General features: G+C 37.3%; 2 protein-coding genes across 4 annotated transcripts in view; one reads left to right on the top strand and one right to left on the bottom strand.

Moving 5' to 3' along the window:
• Positions 1 to 12: 12 nt before the first annotated feature.
• NDUFAF7 (NADH:ubiquinone oxidoreductase complex assembly factor 7) lies at positions 13 to 18,179 on the top strand. Of its 2 annotated transcripts, XR_006343601.1 has the most exons (11): positions 13 to 147; positions 427 to 590; positions 2,119 to 2,199; positions 3,149 to 3,259; positions 6,471 to 6,684; positions 7,716 to 7,774; positions 8,479 to 8,589; positions 11,110 to 11,253; positions 12,093 to 12,266; positions 12,797 to 13,088; positions 17,869 to 18,179. XR_006343601.1 is itself a non-coding variant. In XM_043918228.1 (10 exons), exons 1-10 carry the CDS (start codon positions 96 to 98, stop codon positions 13,010 to 13,012), a joined length of 1,326 nt encoding a protein of 441 aa, XP_043774163.1. In that variant the 5' UTR covers positions 13 to 95; the 3' UTR covers positions 13,013 to 13,275. The 2 variants fall into 2 exon arrangements, 1 of the variants encoding a protein (XP_043774163.1); XM_043918228.1 differs by lacking the exon at positions 17,869 to 18,179 and having other exon boundaries at positions 12,797 to 13,275.
• PRKD3 (protein kinase D3) overlaps positions 15,456 to 18,942 on the bottom strand; it is an 86,026-nt gene continuing 82,539 nt past the window's right edge. For both annotated transcript variants that reach the window (XM_043918223.1, XM_043918224.1), the window contains exon 19: positions 15,456 to 18,130. In XM_043918223.1, coding sequence (XP_043774158.1) covers positions 17,957 to 18,130 — 174 coding nt within the window. In that variant the 3' untranslated portion in view covers positions 15,456 to 17,956. The remainder of the gene's footprint in view (positions 18,131 to 18,942) is intronic.

Below are 18,942 nucleotides of genomic sequence, written 5' to 3'. Positions count from 1 at the left end.
CCGAGCGACGTACTTCCTGTAGGGGGTGTGGCCCTCACAGGAAACAGACGCAATCTCCATTTCCGGGCGGCGCTTCCCTGCAGGCGAAGTTGGGCATGAACTTCTTGGCGGCAGCCGGAGCTAGGCGGCTGTGCGCAATGCGCGCAGGTAGGAGATTGCGGTGCTCAAACCCTTGTTGCCTTGGAAACCGCCCGGGGCGCCTTCCTCCGTTGAGAGGACTCTGGGGCGCTCTGGGCTGCAGACTGGAGTCCAGCTTTAGACGTGGAATGGCTGTGTGGTCTTGGGCCGATTGCGGCCCGACTCCGCTTTCCTGGCTTTGGCTAAGTGAAAGGTTGACGAAGCCGCCTTGAAATCACTCAGGCTGCTGTGTCAACACTAAGATTTCTAATGAGTTCCGTTTAATTTTTTTTTTTTTTTTTTTTGCAGTCTTTCCTTATCGTTGGAGAGGAAAGTACTTCAGCTCTGGGAATGAGCCTGCAGAAAACAACTCTGTGACCCCCATGCTGAGGCATCTTATATACAAAATCAAGTCTACTGGTCCCATCACTGTGGCCGAGTACATGAAGGAGGTCTTGACAAACCCAGCCAAGGTATGGGTCGGGGCACCAGGGGACCAGGCCCACTCGAGCAACGCTGTCAGGTGTGAGCCAGGAGGATGTGCGCAGAGGAGCCCGAGGGCCCTCAGCCCTGGCAGGAGCCTTCCAGGGCAAGAGTCAGGCTTGAAGACCTTTAGTTCAGTTCAGTCAGTCGTGTCCGACTCTTTGAGACCTCATGGGCTGCAGCACGTCAGGTTTCCCTGTCCATCATCAACTCCTGGAGCTTGCTCACACTCATGTCCATCGAGTTGATGATGCCATCCAACCATCTCATCCTCTGTCGTCCCGTTCTCCTCCTGCCTTCAGTCTTTCCCAGCATCAGGGTCTTTTCCAATGAGTCAGTTCTTTGCATCAGCTGACCAAAGTATTGAAGACCTGGGACAGATAAATAAATCTGTCAGTTGGTCAGGGCTGGGTCAAGTCAGGCAGTGGCATTAAAGAGAGGACACTTCCAAAGATGTCAAGGAGACAATGTAACCAACTGGATTTATGAGATGGAGGAAGGATAACTTCCCTACCTAGGTTTATGGTAGTTGCTGGAGTTACTTTTCAGGAAGAAGAGAATACAGGAGGAGGAAGTGGTAGGACAGAGTTGAGTTCAGTGGATGAATTTGAAGTGTTTGTGGGACTCAGGTGGCATGTCCCGTAGGCAACAGGAAATATGAATTTGGTTCTTGGAAAGCCGTGTTGCGAAGGCATCAGCAGGCATTGGAAACATATTCCATTGAGATTGGGAGGTCTGGACCTTTACGTTATAGCATTAGGCATTGTCACAGCTTTCTGACTGTCATTTCCTTTCTGCTGTACAAAGCCACTTGGTGAAAGCCTGTGGTTGTTTGATTTTACAGTGTTTCACTTTTTGTTGGGTTGAATTATGAGATCTGTGGAATCCTGGGGTTCGTTTGGCCTTTTGCTTTTGGATATAGTGGAATGACTCAGGGTCCAGAGGTTTAGTAAAAGAAAGGATCCTTTAATGCCTGTATGCAGTGCTACAGTGTACCAATAGTTCAGGTAAGGAGAAACTTTAAAACACATTTACCTGGGTTAGAGTTGAGATCACTTCATTTACCCATTTGTTGAGGTGCCAACTATGCCGCTCACTGTTTCAACCTCTGGAAATACTGCAGTGGACAGTGGAGCCCTGCACTTGTGTTCTGGTGAGAAAATTGAACCATAAACAAGGAAGCACATAATTGCCCAAGATCATTGTGGATTGTCTTAACTACTTCTGAGGGTGAAAAAGACAAAACCCAGATTGATGAGGATTGAAAGCAAATAGTGTGGTAGGAATAGGGGTTGTGGAAGTTCCTTAGTTATGTTTTTCTACCAGTTCTGCAAAATGATTGTTACTTTGTAAAATCTAGGTAAAGACGCTATTTATTTTGCTTATTTATAAGAGAGAACTTTCTTATGAAGTACTTGTTTTTCTAGTTGTATACATTATACAAGATTTTGGAGGGGTGTTTTAAAAAGCTTATTTGAAAATTAATTCGTTTTTTCCCATTTTTTTCTTCTTATGTAGGGCTATTACATGAACCGTGACATGCTAGGAGAAGAAGGAGATTTCATTACTTCACCTGAAATAAGTCAGATGTTTGGGGAGGTAATATTCAATGTAAACTATAGGAGAAACTAATTATTACAAACATTTGAGAGAAAATCAAGTAGTAGTATTCTACAGTAGTGTTTTATAAGTTTTGTTTTTTTGTGAGTTCATGAAGTTTTAATTTTTTAGTGGTTTATATATGGGAAGAATAGAGAATAATAGAGGTAAATAGAGGACATTTAAAAGGTTTATACTTCATGTAGAAAAGGAAATGTAGAGATATGAGGAACAAAAAGAAAGAGAAAGAAAAGAGATAGAAGGTGAGGCATTGGAAAAGAGGAGAACCAGATGAAAACTGAGAATGGAAGGATGGAGAGAGACAACAGGTGAGGTGTAAAAGGAGGCTGGGAGTACACAAGAAGGAAGAGAGAAAAGATTTAAAAAAACACTGAGGAATCAGTGGAATCAAGATGTGCGCTAAAGCCCCTATTTCTTATTTAGCTGTATTTATAGTAGAAGTCTCCCTTTAAGAAACTTTGAATTCTTTTCAGGAATTCTAGTTCGTTTATTTCCTTATATAATCTTTGATCAATTTAGAAATAAGAACTAGTACACAAAAGGAAGAAGAATCTAGGCATTAAAAATATTAACTATCACTTAAAGCCATGTAATTATTGAAATTACATGAATATGAAGAAATGGCCTAATCATATTTCATATGTCTGTTCGCTTTCAAATACTGGTACCTTTCAGTATGTGTCATGAGACCTTTTATAATGGAGGCTGCCTTTTAACTAGGTGTTTTCTTCTGAGACTAAGCATCATAAGTGGTGTGTGTTGTACTGTGAAGTTGCTATGTGTGTATACATATATGAACTTGTTGAATAACATGTGTAGTTGTTTGCAAACATTTTGCTTTCTGGTATAAAGTCTGTTTACATAGTTTTATATCCTGGTATCCTTTTATGCTTTATAATGCTCAGATGTAGTTCTTTCCTTGTCACAGCTCCTAGGGATATGGTTCATCAGTGAATGGATAGCCGCTGGAAAAAATGCAGCTTTCCAACTGGTGGAACTAGGCCCAGGCAAGGGAACCCTCTTGGGAGATATTTTGAGGGTAAGTAATAAAGTCTCATGTACCTGAATCTTATTATCAGTTTTTAAAATTTAGTTTTATTTATTTTTCATGTACTGAGTATTCACTGCTGCGTGGGCTTTCTCTAGTTATGGCAAATGGGGGCTACTGTCTAGTTGTGGTGCGAGGCCTTCTCATTGCAGTGGCTTCTCTTGTTGCAGAGCACAAGCTCTAGGCTGCATGGGCTTCAGTATTTTGCGGAGCGCAGGCTCTGGAGTACAGGCTGAGTAGTTGTGGCTCAGGGGCTAAGTTGCCCCACAGCATGTGGAATCTTCCTGGACCAGGGGTCGAACCTATGTCCCCTTCATTGGCAGGTGGATTCTTAACCATTGGACCACCAAGAAAGTCCAGAATCTTGTTACTTTTAACTGAGTTTGAAAACTTTGTTGATTTCCTTGGCTTTCAGCCTTACTTCCTCCTCTCATATTTCTCAGCTAAAATATAATATCAAAGTAACATAATGAATCATTACTTAATATTGTCTGTTTGTAATCTTAAAAAGTGGGGGCTTGGTGAGAATGTGAGTTAAAAAGTATAAGACATTTAGAAGACATTATGAAAGAATGTATTCATCTTTTGAGTAGGGAGTTTTTAAAATTGATGTAAAAAAGCAGAAGCCACAAAGAAAAAGGTTATTTCCATTATGTTAAAATTAAGAACTTTTTTGTTCTTTAGAAAAACTAGGACCTTTTTGTTCTTCAAAGATACCATAAAGTTATAAGACAAAGCACAAAGTGGGAGGAGTTATTTGCAACACATACAACTAACAAAGAACTGACAGAATACATAAAAAACTCCTTTAAATCCATAAGAAAGTGACAGAGAACTCAACAGAAAAGTCGAGCCAAAGATGTAAACAGACCTGTCATAGAAGAGGAAATCCATATGGTCAACAAACACAAAAAGATGCTCAGACTCATTGGTAGTCGGGGAAATGAAAGTTAAAATCACAGTGAGAAACCATTCTACTCAAAATTAGAAAGACTTGGTGAGGATGAGGAGCAAGGGGACTCTCACATACTGCTTATAAGTATAATTTGGTATAACTCCTGTGACTAGCTACTGGACATTATCTGTTAACACCAAAGTTACTTATATTGTGTGACCCAAAATAAAAAAAAACCCAATTTCAAGAAATTAAAATTTCCTGATGTTATGTAATTTCTGCTTGAAATTAGAAATTAAAGTTTTTTTTAAAATTTACAATTTTCTGATAAAGAATCATCATTATATTGTATGGCTTGGAGGGGGGGAAGACCTACTGACTTACGTTTTCAGGGCTCAATTTTGTATCTTTTTAAATTGAAAAAGTCATTTGAATATAAAATAAAATTCTCAAACAATATTTTGTCTCAAGCACCTTAAAAATTAAGCCCACAGGTTTTTTTCTTGAACTTCTTTTATTGAAGTACAGTTGATTTACAGTGTTTCAGGTTATAGCAAAGTGATTATATGTATTTATTTTCAGATTATGTTCAATTATAGGTTATTATAAGATACTAAATATAGTTCCTTGTTGTTCATCTGTTTTATGGTCCTTGTTGGTCCTTGTTCATCTGTTTTATATATATGGTAGTGTGTATGTGTTAATACCAAATACTTAATCCTTGCCTCCCTATAATCCAACTGTTATGTTTGTTTTTTGGAAAGAAAATGTTTGGCTTTATCAATTCTCCTGCCTACGCATCTTCAATAGAGCTACCCTCTTACCAATACAAGATGTTCACAACCATTTGCTGTACCTTAAACTCTGCTCCAAACTATGTGCACCAAACTATACCCACAGGTCTTAAAAATGTCTTGAAGATGCTTCCCTATTTCAAGTTCTAAGAACTCTGAAATAGCCAAAGAATATAAAGAAGATAGCCAAAGGCATAATTACAGATGTTTTATTTTTGATCAAATTTCTGAAGGATTTTTCTCTTTAGTCGCTCAGTTGTATCCAACTCTTTGCAACCCCATGAACCGCGGCACGCCAGGCCTCCCTGTCCATCACCAGCTCCCGGAGTCCACCCAAACCCATGTTCCTTGAGTCGGTGATGCCATCCAGCCATGTCATCCTCTGTCGTCCCCTTCTCCTCCTGCCCTCAATCCTTCCCAGCATCAGGGTCTTTTCAAATGAGTCAGCTCTTTCCATCAGGTGGCCAAAGTATTGGAGTTTCAGCTTCAACATCAGTCCTTCCAATGAACACCCAGGACTGATTTCCTTTAGGATGGACTGGTTGGATCTCCTTGCAATCCAAGGGACACTCTAGAGTCTTCTCTAACACCACAGTTCAAAAGCATCAATTCTTCAGCGCTCAGCTTTCTTTATAGTCCGACTCTCACATTTTTCTCTTAGGAAGAAGTTTTCCGTATGTAGTTTCATCTCAAAACTGAATTTGAAAAAGTCGTCTTGTCCTTATCAGTCTGTACGTGCATATACAGATCTCAAAAGTAGGATGCATATCACCAGTGAATATTAAATTCAAGTGAAAAAAATTGATGTACTTATGCAGTTAGCATTGAATATTTTACATTAATGTATATTGATAAAACACTAGTATATTTGTTTTTTTTCTCCTTATGTTTACAATGGCAAAAAATAAAAAGTATGTCTAGCTGAGGAAAAATTGAAATGGAAAGAATCTCAAAGTTAAACTGTGAAGTTATTAGTGCTGTTCAAATCTGATTTCTTGTGGATACAGTCAGATCGTCTAGGGTAAGATTGTTTTGTAGACAGGGCAGCTTTTAAAAATCAAGCCTAATTCTCTGTCCATGAACATGCTATGTGGCACCAGGTGTGATATGCAATATCCAGGTCTTACAAGTAATCTCCATTTTTTCAAAGTTAAAATCAAGGCTATATAAATTTTATTTCCTTGGTCTTTTTTTAGACTCCCTAATCTGAATCATTGTTTTTATTGAATGCTAAAGCTTTTATTTTCATTCGTTAGTCATAATTCTAATTTTTATCAGTAGGAAAGCAAATGGTACTGTAGACTGTTCATTTCTTATATAGACTATGTTTAATAACTCCAATAGGTTTTGGTTCTTATAGACTGCTGGAGAGTGACCTGTGTGAAGAAGAAATTTCTCTGAAACCAGTTATGACTTTTACTGTGATACTGACAAATTATTGAAATAAATGACTAGAAAACCTAAAATCTGTTCAACACCTTGTATTTTGCCAATTTCTTCTTTTTATATTTAGGTATTTAGTCAACTTGGGTCTTTGCTGAAAAACTGTGACATTTCACTACATCTGGTAGAGGTGAGCCAGAAATTAAGTGAGATTCAAGCATTAACGTTGACTGAAGAGAAGGTCCCATTAGAGCGAAATGCTGAATCCCCAGTATATATGAAAGGTGTCACTAAATCTGGAATTCCAGTTTCTTGGTACCGAGATCTGCAAGATGTTCCAAAAGGTAATTATTTTACGTTGATTAATGAAAGAATTTTGATCATAGTGATATGTGAGCACAACCTTGTTCTGCAATATAGCAGATTGAGTTAGTGCTGCCAATTCCCTTACTTACAGAGATTAACAGACATTTTTTTCTGGAGAAGAGCATTGTGTTAGAAAATAAAATCACCTAACATTGAGGAACAGTGAATTTCATGCAGTGTTGCAAAAACGAGACAAAACCAAAATAGGAATCTCTGTTGTACGTTTCAGTTTTTCCCTACCCTTAAGATAGTACTGTTGATGAAGCAGCCCAAGGCAGTGGGACTGAAGGAAGCAATGTTAGGAGATGACTTTACTTTTTTTGTTAAAAATTATTTATTTATTTGGCCACACTGGGTCTTAGTTGTGGCTCGTGGGAACTTCCATCTTCGTTGCAGCATGTGGAATCTGTTATTAATAGTTACAGCATATGGGATCTAGTTCCCTAACCAGGGATTGACCCAGGCACCCTGCATTGGGAGCATGGAGTCTTAGCCACTGGACCACCAGGAAGTCCCATAGAGGAGTTTAATATTGTAGTCTTTGGATTATCCTTACTTGTAAAGGGTGGTGGAGAAATCCCTGTATTCCTCAAGAATATTATATTGACGAGTCCCAGGTCAAACCTAAACTGGTAGCCTGACCCTGGCCAAGGTGCCACAGCCATTCCTGGCCTTCACCATCTCATTTGATTTTAGGAAATTCCAATCCTCTTCTAGCTAACAGATTTGAGTTCTGATTTATTTCACTCCTAGTGATGAGTTAAAGATTAAACTGATAGTTGGGGTCCTCTGTGTGGAAAATGAGAATAGTAATAGTTGCTTCTGTGTAAGTTCTGCACAGTAGGTTTCCTGTGAAGAGGTGGATGATTCTGTGAAAGTGGTAATTACGCAAGCATCACAACTTCCAATGTGAAGAACTATGCATTTTCTTTTTGCTAATGTCCAGAAGAACCAATTTATTGCCTTGAAAATGCTGAAGTGTTAATTTTTCTCTTCTGTTTTTGCATAGAGTACAGCTTTTATCTCGCACATGAATTTTTCGATGTTCTTCCTGTGCATAAGTTTCAGGTACTGATGGGAAAGAAGTCACATTTATAATTGAATAGCAAAGGGCCTTTTGTTGTAAGAATGAACATTTATGGTGTTTAATTGTTACTGTTTGAAGCTATATTTGGAAGTTTGATGAATACAAATAATTGAAAAGCATAAGTGAAATATTAAGGATTCTTAATTCTCTTAGGATAATTATTAAGAATTCTTAGTTCTTCTGGGATAAAGATGTATGGGAATATAAGATGGTAGGTGACTACAGTACAATGAAGGATTATTTTTTTAGGAAATATTTTTAAATTCTAAAAATTAAAATTTTTCTTCATTCTTTCTGTGAGGAGATTTAAGATTTGGTAGCAGTGCATGTATACTGGCAATTTCTAGGGCTAACAGTATATATTAATATTTTTATGTAGTAATTTGTTGGCAAAGCTTCTGATTAGTCCTCCTAAATCTGTTTTCCGTTTTGGGGGCACTTAGCATGTCGCTTACTTTCTCCTCTGTTTCTTATCTGAACAACATTAATAGTTTGTATCTGTCAGTCTACTCATATGATTCAAAGGAAATGAAATAATGCCTTTAAATAATTTCAAGTGGTAAAGTGTTCTGTAAATGTTATTTATCTAGCTTATATATGATAAGAGGAGAACATTTGCTATTGTGATAAAGGCAGTTTTGAGAACAGACTTGCAGAAATTTGTTTTTTTGTTATTTGTGTTTAGAAAACACCACACGGATGGCGAGAAGTACTTGTTGACATTGATCCACAGGTTTCTGATAAACTGAGATTTGTTTTGGCGCCATGTGCCACCCCAGCAGAAGCGTTCATACAAGTAGGAATGTTTTTTTTTTTTTCATAACTTTATTGCCAACCCAATCTTCAGTCTTATTTTCTGAGTTCCTATTTTAGAGTTCCTTGTAACATGAGAAGAACTTTTTATGGATAGTGGAAATGCATAGGATCTGTCAGAATGGGTTCAAGTCATTCCTTGGCTGTGTGGGCTTCATGTAATGAGAATTTAAGTGCTTACTCAGCAAGTTCTAGATCTCTCTGTTTCCCGAAGTTCTCTATCAAATGGTGACGATATTGTCTACTTGACAGGAAGTTCTGTGTCTGTGAAAACAGTGTTGTACAGTGTATAGTAAAGTAACAATATTTATTAAATACTTTGTATTACTCTATTTTCTCATTCAATTCTCAAAACTATCCTTAGGTCAGTTTTATTATCACTCTCTTTGGGCTACTGTTGGAGCATGCATTTTTTTCTCAAATCTAAATTTGGGTGAAAGAGAGAAAAAAGGCATGCTTCAACAGTATGGCACATGATTCTAGTCTGATTTTAGTCTGCCAAATGGCGGATCTACTGCTGCACTCTGTTGTCCTCAAGGAATAATCTCAAGAGGCTACGGATCTTAGGTTTGGGTTTAATGATTCAAAAATCCTTTACTTCTCAGGCATGTTTGGACTTTAGATTGCCTGTTTTATCCCACTCCCCTCCCCTTTTTTGAGCTGAGAAAAAAAAAAGATTTCTACTTTCTAGACCATCACTAAGGATTTCTGCTTCAGAAGTTATTGATTTTGCAAGCTTTTAAACATAAACCTGTGAATTAAGTTTTCTTTGCAAAGCATAAATTTAAAATATCAGCCTAAGTTTTTGTGAACATTTCTATTTTTTCATATTCTGGCTACCTAATTTTACCTGAGTGAGAATCAAATTCATAAAGCTTCCAGAAGCTAACCCGCTGAGAGTTGATTGTTTTTAGTTCTTCACTTGAACAGTGTACACTCACTTAGGAGAGAGGGGCTGATGACTTTTCCCTCTCATTTGGATGGAGCAAATGGGAATGGAAATCTGTTGTCCTGAAGAGCAAGCAGTGTAGGATGTAAAGAATGCCAGCATGGAACGCTGAGGCCTGTCAGCTTGTGCTTGAAGTGACTGGTTCCATGGTTTATGTAGTCTCACCACAGAATTTATCAAACAGCACTGGGGGCTTAGTTGGTAAAGTCAACTAAGTTGGGATTCCCTGGCGGCTCAGTTGGTAAACAATCTGCCTACAATGCAGGAGACCTGGGTTTGATCCCTGGGTGGGAAAGATCCCCTGGAGAAGGGAATGGCAACCCACTCCAGTATTCTTGCCTGGAGAATTCCAGGGACGGAGGAGCCTGGTGGGCTCCAGTCTATGGGGTCACAAAGAGTCTGACACGACTGAGTGACTAACACACATTGGGGGCTTAGTGGTTTCTTATTTCATTTAATCCTCACAGTAAGCCTAGAATATGTACTGAGGAACTAGACTGTGAAAGGCGAAGTAACTTGTCTCTAGTAAGCAGTGGATGAGCTGAGACTCACAGGCTGAGTCTGCCTGACTCTATACCTCTTAGACCTGTGCTATTATAGGCAGACTTCAAGCCAAGTCCGTATCTCACTTATAATAGGTGTCTGTTGTTTAGTCACTAAGTCATGTCTGACTGTTTGTGACCCCGTGAACTGCAGCACGCCAAGCTTCCCTGTCCTTCACCATTTCCCAGAGTTTGCTCAGATTTATGTCCATTGAGTTGGTGATGCCATCTAACCATCTCATCCTCTGCCACCTCAGGGTCTTTTCTAATAGGTGTTAAGAGGGAGCAAAAGTTAATGTATATTTGCATAATGAAGAAAAATTTTGTTCAGTAACAGGAATTAGTAAAATTTAATATATACCAATCCAGTTGGCAAGTATTATTATTTACTGTTCATATACTTTCTAAGCTAATATGTACTTCTTGAAGATCCTTAATAGTTTAATATCTTGGGAAATAAGGGCTTCAGGTACATTGACAGTGGTTTATAAGCTGGTACTAACTAGATTTAGGGTGTATCAGTGGGGTACCTTTTGCCCCCAAAGAAGGCAGATATACTTAATAGGATCTGTTTTGTTATACTGGATTTATTTCATTTGTTCTACCAGCACAAGTTTTTAGTATCCCTTATGTGCCAGACACTGTTCCAGGCAGACAAAAATCCCTTTCCCATGGTTTCAGCCCAGTGGAATATATTTATATGAATTATGATATAGAAGTAAAATCACCATAAATAAAATGATAATGTACTTAGCCATCTGGAGGTTTGGGAGGGCTTATGGCTTTTTATAAAAGGCATCAAAATAAAATGTGTTTGTAAACTGAGTGGATGGCATCAGAGAACCAAGGAGTTCTATATAATAAAAAGGGTGTCATGTGAAAAGTTGAGTGTAGACAACATATTCATATTGAGAAGCAATTTGTTTTTATTATAACTTAGAAATGCTTATTGTAGGAAAACCCTAAGGAAACAAGTTTTTTGAATGATGTATTTTAACTATTCCCTTACTAGAATGATGAAACAAGGGATCATGTGGAAGTGTGTCCTGAGGCTGGTGTTGTTATTCAGGAACTTTCTGAACGCATTTCACTAACTGGAGGTGCTGCCCTGATCGCGGATTATGGTCATGACGGGACGAAGACAGACACTTTCAGAGTATGTATAATTCAGTCACATGATTTATCAGAATTTAACTGGTACAGTTTACTTAGTTGTCATATGTTAGGGTTGAAGTTTATTGAAGATATTTATCTTATTTTGGTTTCTGCAGTGTCTTATCTTTGCTGCATTACATTTTATAATTAATCTATGTTGTTATAATTACCCTTAACCCAGTATTTAACTGTCCACCTTTCCTGTGAACAGTGTCTAGATTGTCTACATTATTCCTTAAGTTGCAGAACCTAGGTTTGCATAGATTCTAGTAAACATCTGAATAATTCAAGTGGAAAGATTTTCTTAAAAGTTCTTAAAAATTTCTCCTCCCTTCAGTAAAAAAAAAGTTTAACTTTATTATTATTATTACTTTTTAGAGAAAAACCTGGAGAGTTTTTTTTTTTAAACACTGTTTCTCTAGATTTAACCTCCAGGATTCTGATTTGCTAGGCCTGGGAAGAGTCCAGTGATGTGTTCTCGGGTGATTACGATGCATATAGCTGATGGATACACTTTGTAAAACACCGTCTAGGTTCTGTTAACCTGAGTTCATCTGGAGAATTCTCTCTTCATCACCATGAACATTAGTGAAAATTTTCAACAGATGTCAAAGGCAGCATGTTCAGGCACTATAGCATAGTACTTCATAGTGGCTTTTCCACATAGTATCTCTTTTGAAGAAAGGGTGCTATGTTGTAAGAGTTTGTAAACCCTTGATAGGCCACATGTTCCTTTTTAACAGTTGTTATGTAAAGTGAACTACATGATAGCATTTCTTTAATCTTTATAATGATAACCATAAAAGTACAAAAACTCATCATTTAAAAATTACATTCAAGGGGTTTTGTGGCCACAGACTTCATGATGTCCTAACTGCCCCGGGAACAGCAGACCTAACAGCTGACGTGGACTTCAGTTACTTGCGTAGAATGTCCCAGGGGAAAGTAGCTTCCCTGGGTCCAATAGAACAACAAACGTTTTTAAGAAATATGGGCATTGATGTCCGGCTGAAGGTAATGATTGATCTTATTTCACTATTATTAACTAGTTTAATTTCATAGTATTTCAGTACATATTGTAAACAGTGCGTTCACTTGGGCTCGGTGCTCTTACAGTCAGATCCGTGGTCTGTGGTCTTCTCAGCAGTGTAGGGTTCAGTGTAACCAGACCACTTGAGGGTAGAGCAGATTGGTAAGTTTCATGCATTTCTGTATGAGGTACATTTAAGACTTCCAAATAGTGTTAATGTTTGTTAAGGAAACTTAACTGCCTGTATGGGTATGAATTTTAGAACTGTCTTAAAGACATCTTTACCCTTCAGTGTAGATTAAACCACCTGGGAATGTTTGTTAAGCATACAAATCCATAGCTTTGGGTCACAGAAACCTATGTCTTTAATAAACAGGCCATGATTCTGAGGTAGAGGCTCCAAATCCCATTTTTAAGCACTGTTTTATTGAATAGCTAATAGTCATTGTATTACTACATATACCTAGGAATTGTTTCTTCTGGTTATTTTTACTAAGACATTTTTTCTTTTCAGATTCTTTTAGATAAAACAGAGGAGCCATCATTGAGGCAGCAGTTACTTCAGGGGTATAATATGTTAATGAATCCTATGAAGATGGGAGAAAGATTTAACTTTCTTGCCTTGGTACCTCATCAGAGACTTCATGGTAGAAATCATCAGACAAATGCACGTCAGTCAAAACCCTGTCCATCACCTGTAGCTGGGTTTGGTGAACTTGCTTGGCGGTGATATTTCAGTTTGGACTTTTCACCCCCAAGTTGGCCTAAGAAACTAGAATAAAAGGAACATGTTTTATATATCACAGGTAAAATTAGTATTAAAATATTTTATCTCTTCATAGCCAATAAAAGGAAACCACACAGTACCAGTGGAAGTTGATCTTTTAAGATTGTATTTGATTCTTGGTAGAAATGTGTGTTCTCAATTTAATGAAACAAATTATTGAGTATCCTCTAATTAATAAAGCTGGTTGTTTTATTTTAAAGTGTAAATATGAATACTGGTTGGTTTAATAACAACTGGAAACAACTGGCCATTCTCAGGGGGCTGATTAAATAGAACTGGTTGCTCCATGGCATGTGGAAATCTTCTGGACCAGGAATCAAACCCATGTCCCCTGCATTGGCAGGCAGATTCTTATCCACTGCGCCACCAGGGAAGTCCTGAAGTGAAAGAAAAGTGAAAGTTGTTCAGTTGTGTCTGACTTTGTGATCTCATGGACTGTATCCCTCCAGGCTTCTGTCCATGGAATTCTCCAGGCAGGAATACTGGAGTGGGTTTGCCTGTTCCCTTCTCCAGGGAATCTTCCCAACCCAGGGATTGAACCCAGGTCTTCTGCATTGCAGGCAGATTCTTTACTGTCTGTGCCACCAGGGAAGCCCAGGGAAGTCCGAGTATGATGTTAAATGGCCTTTATTATGTTGAGATAAGTTCCTTCTGTATCAGCTTTGTTGTTTTATCATGAATGACTGTTGAATATTGTTAAATACTTTTTTCTGTCGAGATGACTGTGTTGATTTTAATCCTTTTATTAATGTTGATCACACTGAATGATTTGCAAATAATGAACTATCCTTGTGTCCCTTGAATACATCCCACTTGATCCTGGTGTACTGTTAGATTCAGTTTGATGCTTTATGCAGATTTTTGTGTCTTTGTTCATCAGAGATACTGGCTTGTAATTTTCTTTTGTAGTCTTTATCTGGTTTTGGTACAAGGGAAATGGTGGCCTTGCAGAATCAATCTGGGAGTGTTCCATTCTCCTCAGTTACTGAAATAGTTTGAGAATAGGTATTAGCTTTTCTTTGTATGTTTAGAATTCCTCTGTGAAGCCTGGAGTTTTGGTTTGCTGGACTTTTTATTAATTGCAAGTTCAATTTCACCACCAATGATTGGTCTGTTCAGATTGTCTTGATTCAGTCTTGGTGGGGTAAGTTTCTAAAAATTTGTGCATTTCTTCTAGGTTGTCTGATTTGTTGGCATGTAACTATGCATGGTATTCTCCTATTTTTTTTTTGGTATCTCTAGTATTATTTCTCCTCTTTCCTTTATTCTATTTGGGTCCTGTCTTCTCAATGAGCCTGGCTAAAGACCTATCAATTTTATCTTCAAAAAACAAGTGCTTGGTTCATTGATGTTTTCTATTGTTTTCTGGATTTTGTATTTCCTCTCTTATTCCCTTCCATATGGTAAGTTTGGGCCTTGTTCTTTTTCTAATTCCTTTAGATGTTAGATTAGGTTGTTTACTTGAAATTTTTCTTTTTTCTTGAGGTAGGCCTTATATTTGCTATGAGCTCCCAATAATCACTGTGAAATTTGCCAGTCTGGTTTGAGGGGTGAGAAGAGACTTTCTTTTTTAATTTGTCCTCCTTTTTTGTATTTGAATTTTTTACAGTATGCTTCTGTGAATTTATAATTAAAAACAAAATGAGATTAAAAAATTTTAAAAGTCACAGTAAAACCAGTCAACCTGACATGTACTTAAAATATGAATGAGAGTAAATGCAGATTACTTAGGAGGAATAATTTTCTAAAATTGGTTAATTCTCTCATTTTCAGATAACTGTCAAGATTTATTTCTATAAATTCTTTTGGTTCGCAGAACTTTTTATTAATAGCAGACGTGGACTTTCTGAAGAATTATATTAATAGCCACACAAATTTGAGAGGTTAAAAGAAAAGAATGTTAGCTATATGTCTTCAATTTATAGCTTAACTATACTGGAAGTTCACTGGCAGAGTGTTGAATGAAAATGTCCATAGTTGGCTCTTCCCAATTATTTAATAGTTTTCATGATTAAGGGGAAAGAGTTAGCCAGTGCTTCCTAAAACCTAGAAAAAAGTAAATTAACTTACTTAAGCCTTTGGCAGTTGCAATAGTTGAATATTTGATGGCAGTGTCTGAAAAACTTTTAATTATTCCAAACTTTCAAGAAATGAGACCTCGAGGTAATTACCTCAAATTTTGTATGAAATTGTAATAATGAGTTGTTTTTTATTTTCGTCAGATAAAAAAAAATCTGTGTTCTTAAATATAGCATTAGTTTCATTTACAAATACTATTTCCAAAACAGTTCTCTTACCAAAGCCTGGGAAAATAACACAACCAAATACAATTTTCTTTGGATACATCCTCTACTAGCTCAGGTTTTCACATGGAAAAGTACAGTGATATGGAAATAAATTTTATTATCAAACTTCTTTGAGGATATTTACAAAAAGTGGGATATAATTAAAAATGTACTAAACAGTGTCATTATAGACTTTGTATACATTATCAAATGTTTCTAACAATTATTTCTTATACAAACATGATGACTTCAAGACAAAAAAGGTTATGTAGGTTATACAGTAACTGGAGAAAATTACTCAATTCCAAATTATCTGACAGTGCCTTTACAATTTTTTCTAAGAAAACTTCTCAATAACAAAAACAAAGAGTGCAATTAATTTTATGGCTTGTAAAGTTTTATTATGTAAGTATAGCAAACAGCATTCCAGTTAATTTTCATCTTATGCAGTAAAACCACAATAGGGTGCCTAGTGACTCAGAAATTACTTCATTTGAGCACACTGATTGTATAAACAGACTTAGAGAAATTAGGGGAATGTATTTCCCCATCACAGGGAAAATACATTTCCCAAAGGTTCTGCATAATTAATTTGCTTTTAGTTTTTAAAATTCCTGTATGAGGGTGAAATTGCTGTATGAGAATGAAATACTGAGAGACACCATGGAGTGTCTTCTGGGAATATCTAACGGTAGGCAGTATAGCAGAATGGTTAGCAGTAAGGACGACTCTGGAGACACACTGCCTGGATTCAAACCCACATCCTCACTGTGTGACCTTAGGCAGCTAGTTAATTTTCCTGTGCCTCAGTGTCCTCATCTGTGAGACAAAGTTTGTAATGACTTATCCATGTCTACTGTGAGGGAAAAACATGTAAAGAGCTGAGAACAGAGGAGCACTGGTGTTTGCTTTCCTTCTCTCAGGGGTATTTTTAGCCCTACACAAGGGAGTAGCTTCAGGGATCTCTGAAGGCCCTCTCATTCTGTTCACAAGAACATTCTTTTCTTCTGCTGTCTCAAATTCCATGGGCAATGATACTTAACACTTTTATAACTTTTAGCTTATAAATATCTGATCTTCACAACAACATCGAGGAAGACAGAGGCAAGAATTATAATCTTTATCTTACAGATTGAGGAGCTCAAAGCTCAGTCAGGTTGTTACCTGCCGAGGTCAACATAGTTAAAGAGCAGAGCCAGATTTTTGGGCTTCACATCTTTTTTTCTTTTTGGAGGGGAAAAAACATTTACAGTGATTACTTAGGAATCAAGAAACACAAAGCCCCTAGATTTTTTATAAGTGGACCTAGATCTTTAACTTTTTGGGGGGAAACTTAGTAACTTTTTTTTTTATTAGTAACTTTTAAAAGCTATGAAAAAGTCTAACCTCTTAAATATGATGTTAGGGTACAAAAACTGTCTCTAGCTGGCTGCTGGAGCTGCAGTGTTTTTAAAAATACTTATTTCATTCTTTCATTTGCTCAGCTGATAATACAGCCCTACTCTTTATAAATTGTTTCATGTTCCACCCCACCCACTCCCCTAAACTGCTTAAAATAACTGATTTAAAAACATTCCAGATATCTGTAAAGCCTTCCAATAAGCTAAGGGAAGAAAAAAAGAATAATGTTATTCTTTCCTGTAGCATTAACTGACCCTGCATTGTCCCTACTTTTGGCGTGTATTTAATTTTATTCCTCAAATTATACAGTCCCATGTAAAGAGAAATTGTGTGATTAGAGTTCAGATCTGTACCCATTAAATGTTGGAATCTAATTGTGGCATCACAACAGCATCAATGGGAATGTGACTATTTAGCAGCAGAGTTGAACTATAGGAAGATGTGTGTAACAACTCAGCACTTAAGACCAGCAGTCCCTACCCCTGGTTTTGTGTATCAGTTGTCCTAAACAATCTTAGGGACTGTTGAGACATACAAACAAAAGGTGACAACTTTTCATGTTCTAAAGAGCATATTCAGAATTTCAACCCCAAAGAAGTGAGAGTGATACTATTGTTGAAGTTTAACTGACCTAAAAGAGAAGGGTAAACACGTTCAGCACTCCCTTTCTAGGCATCTAGGAAAAACCCCTCAGTGCCTCTGTGGTCAGTTAAACACATTTTTAAAGAATATAGGAAATGGCATGTTGGTAGCCTCTCAGTTATCTCATAAATGCAAATCTGTTTAGTTATAAACTGTGTAACTCTTGTATGATTTGATCAAGCTATGCAATAACTGGACTCTAGCTTGCCTTTTTTCTCCTTTAAAAAAAAAAATAATGTAAGAACAGGAAAGGGAAGATAAATTAAGTGCCACTATTGTACTAAAATGAACGGTAAGGAAAAAATACAAAAACCAGTTATTGCTTATGTTGTAGAAGTTTATGAAAAGCTTCGTCTTGGATTCCATTATGTGTTTTTATGACTCAGTTTACCCTCTTGTACCTCCTCAGTATGAACTACAGTATTGGTGTCACTGATTCCTTATGTTTCCCATATCTTTGCATCCTTTCAGATGACAGCATACAGAGAACAACAGTTATGCAGCAAAATGCCAGTCCGTAACATGAAATGCTTCCTTATTGAAGTTAGCTCATTGGTAACTAAGGATCTTCTTCCATGTCATCTGGATTGGGAGCCATAATGAAGTGCTTTGGGTATACAAGGTTATGTGTGTATGCATGTATTTCCCAGCGGGCATCGTCACTTTCATGTGTAATGTAACGTTCACCAATGCGAGTTTCAAATTCTCTAAGGTCGAGCCAAGTCTGATAGTCCTGGGGGGGAAAAATGAAGATTATGAACAGTAAAAGAAACAAAACACTATGGTTTTTTTTTGCTTGGCACCCTAGTTACGTAATTGACAACCCCTACCCCCTGCTGCTGCTGCTGCTGCTAAGTCGCTTCAGTCGTGTCTGATTCCGTGCGACCCCATAGACGGCAGCCCACCAGGCTCCCCTGTCCCTGGGATTCTCCAGGCAAGAACACGAGTGGGTTGCCATTTCAAATATTAGCTATACAATAGGTTCCATTTGTAATACTTTAGGTTAGCAACGTCAAAGATACTTTTTCAGATTTAGTCTCTCTCATGAAGGAAGTAACTCTTCCAAAATTTAAAAAAAACTGCCTCAGCCCTCTGAAGTGGTTAATAGTAACTATTAATCTGATTACACCTTACTCCTCAAAATGGGAAACGTGCTTAGACTCTTGTCAGGATAATTTAATAGCTGCTGAGATTAATTATGATTACATTTGTTCTAAAGTTACTTATACCCCTCATTCCCTTTATAGTAATTGTTCTAAAGCTTCTCTCTAGTCTGAAGTTTGAGGGTATCTTTTGATAAATCTATGCAATGGCTTTTAGGGGAATAAAACCAAACATTTAAAATGGCATATCTGATCTTTTCAATATAAAATATAAACCTTTTGGTGGACATTTTAAAAATAAAATATGTTTGACAATATAATGTGTTACGCTCACCTTACAAAAAGGTGAAATAACCACCATAAGACCCTAAGACATGTAGAATCTGATGATCTTTTAAGAGTGGTTTCATCAAGTAAGACAAATCACCATGAACTGCTCAAA

The sequence above is a fragment of the Cervus elaphus genome, chromosome 11 (assembly GCF_910594005.1).
Source record: "Cervus elaphus chromosome 11, mCerEla1.1, whole genome shotgun sequence".
NCBI lineage: Eukaryota > Metazoa > Chordata > Mammalia > Artiodactyla > Cervidae > Cervus > Cervus elaphus.
This window is presented reverse-complemented; position numbering and strand designations above follow the sequence as displayed.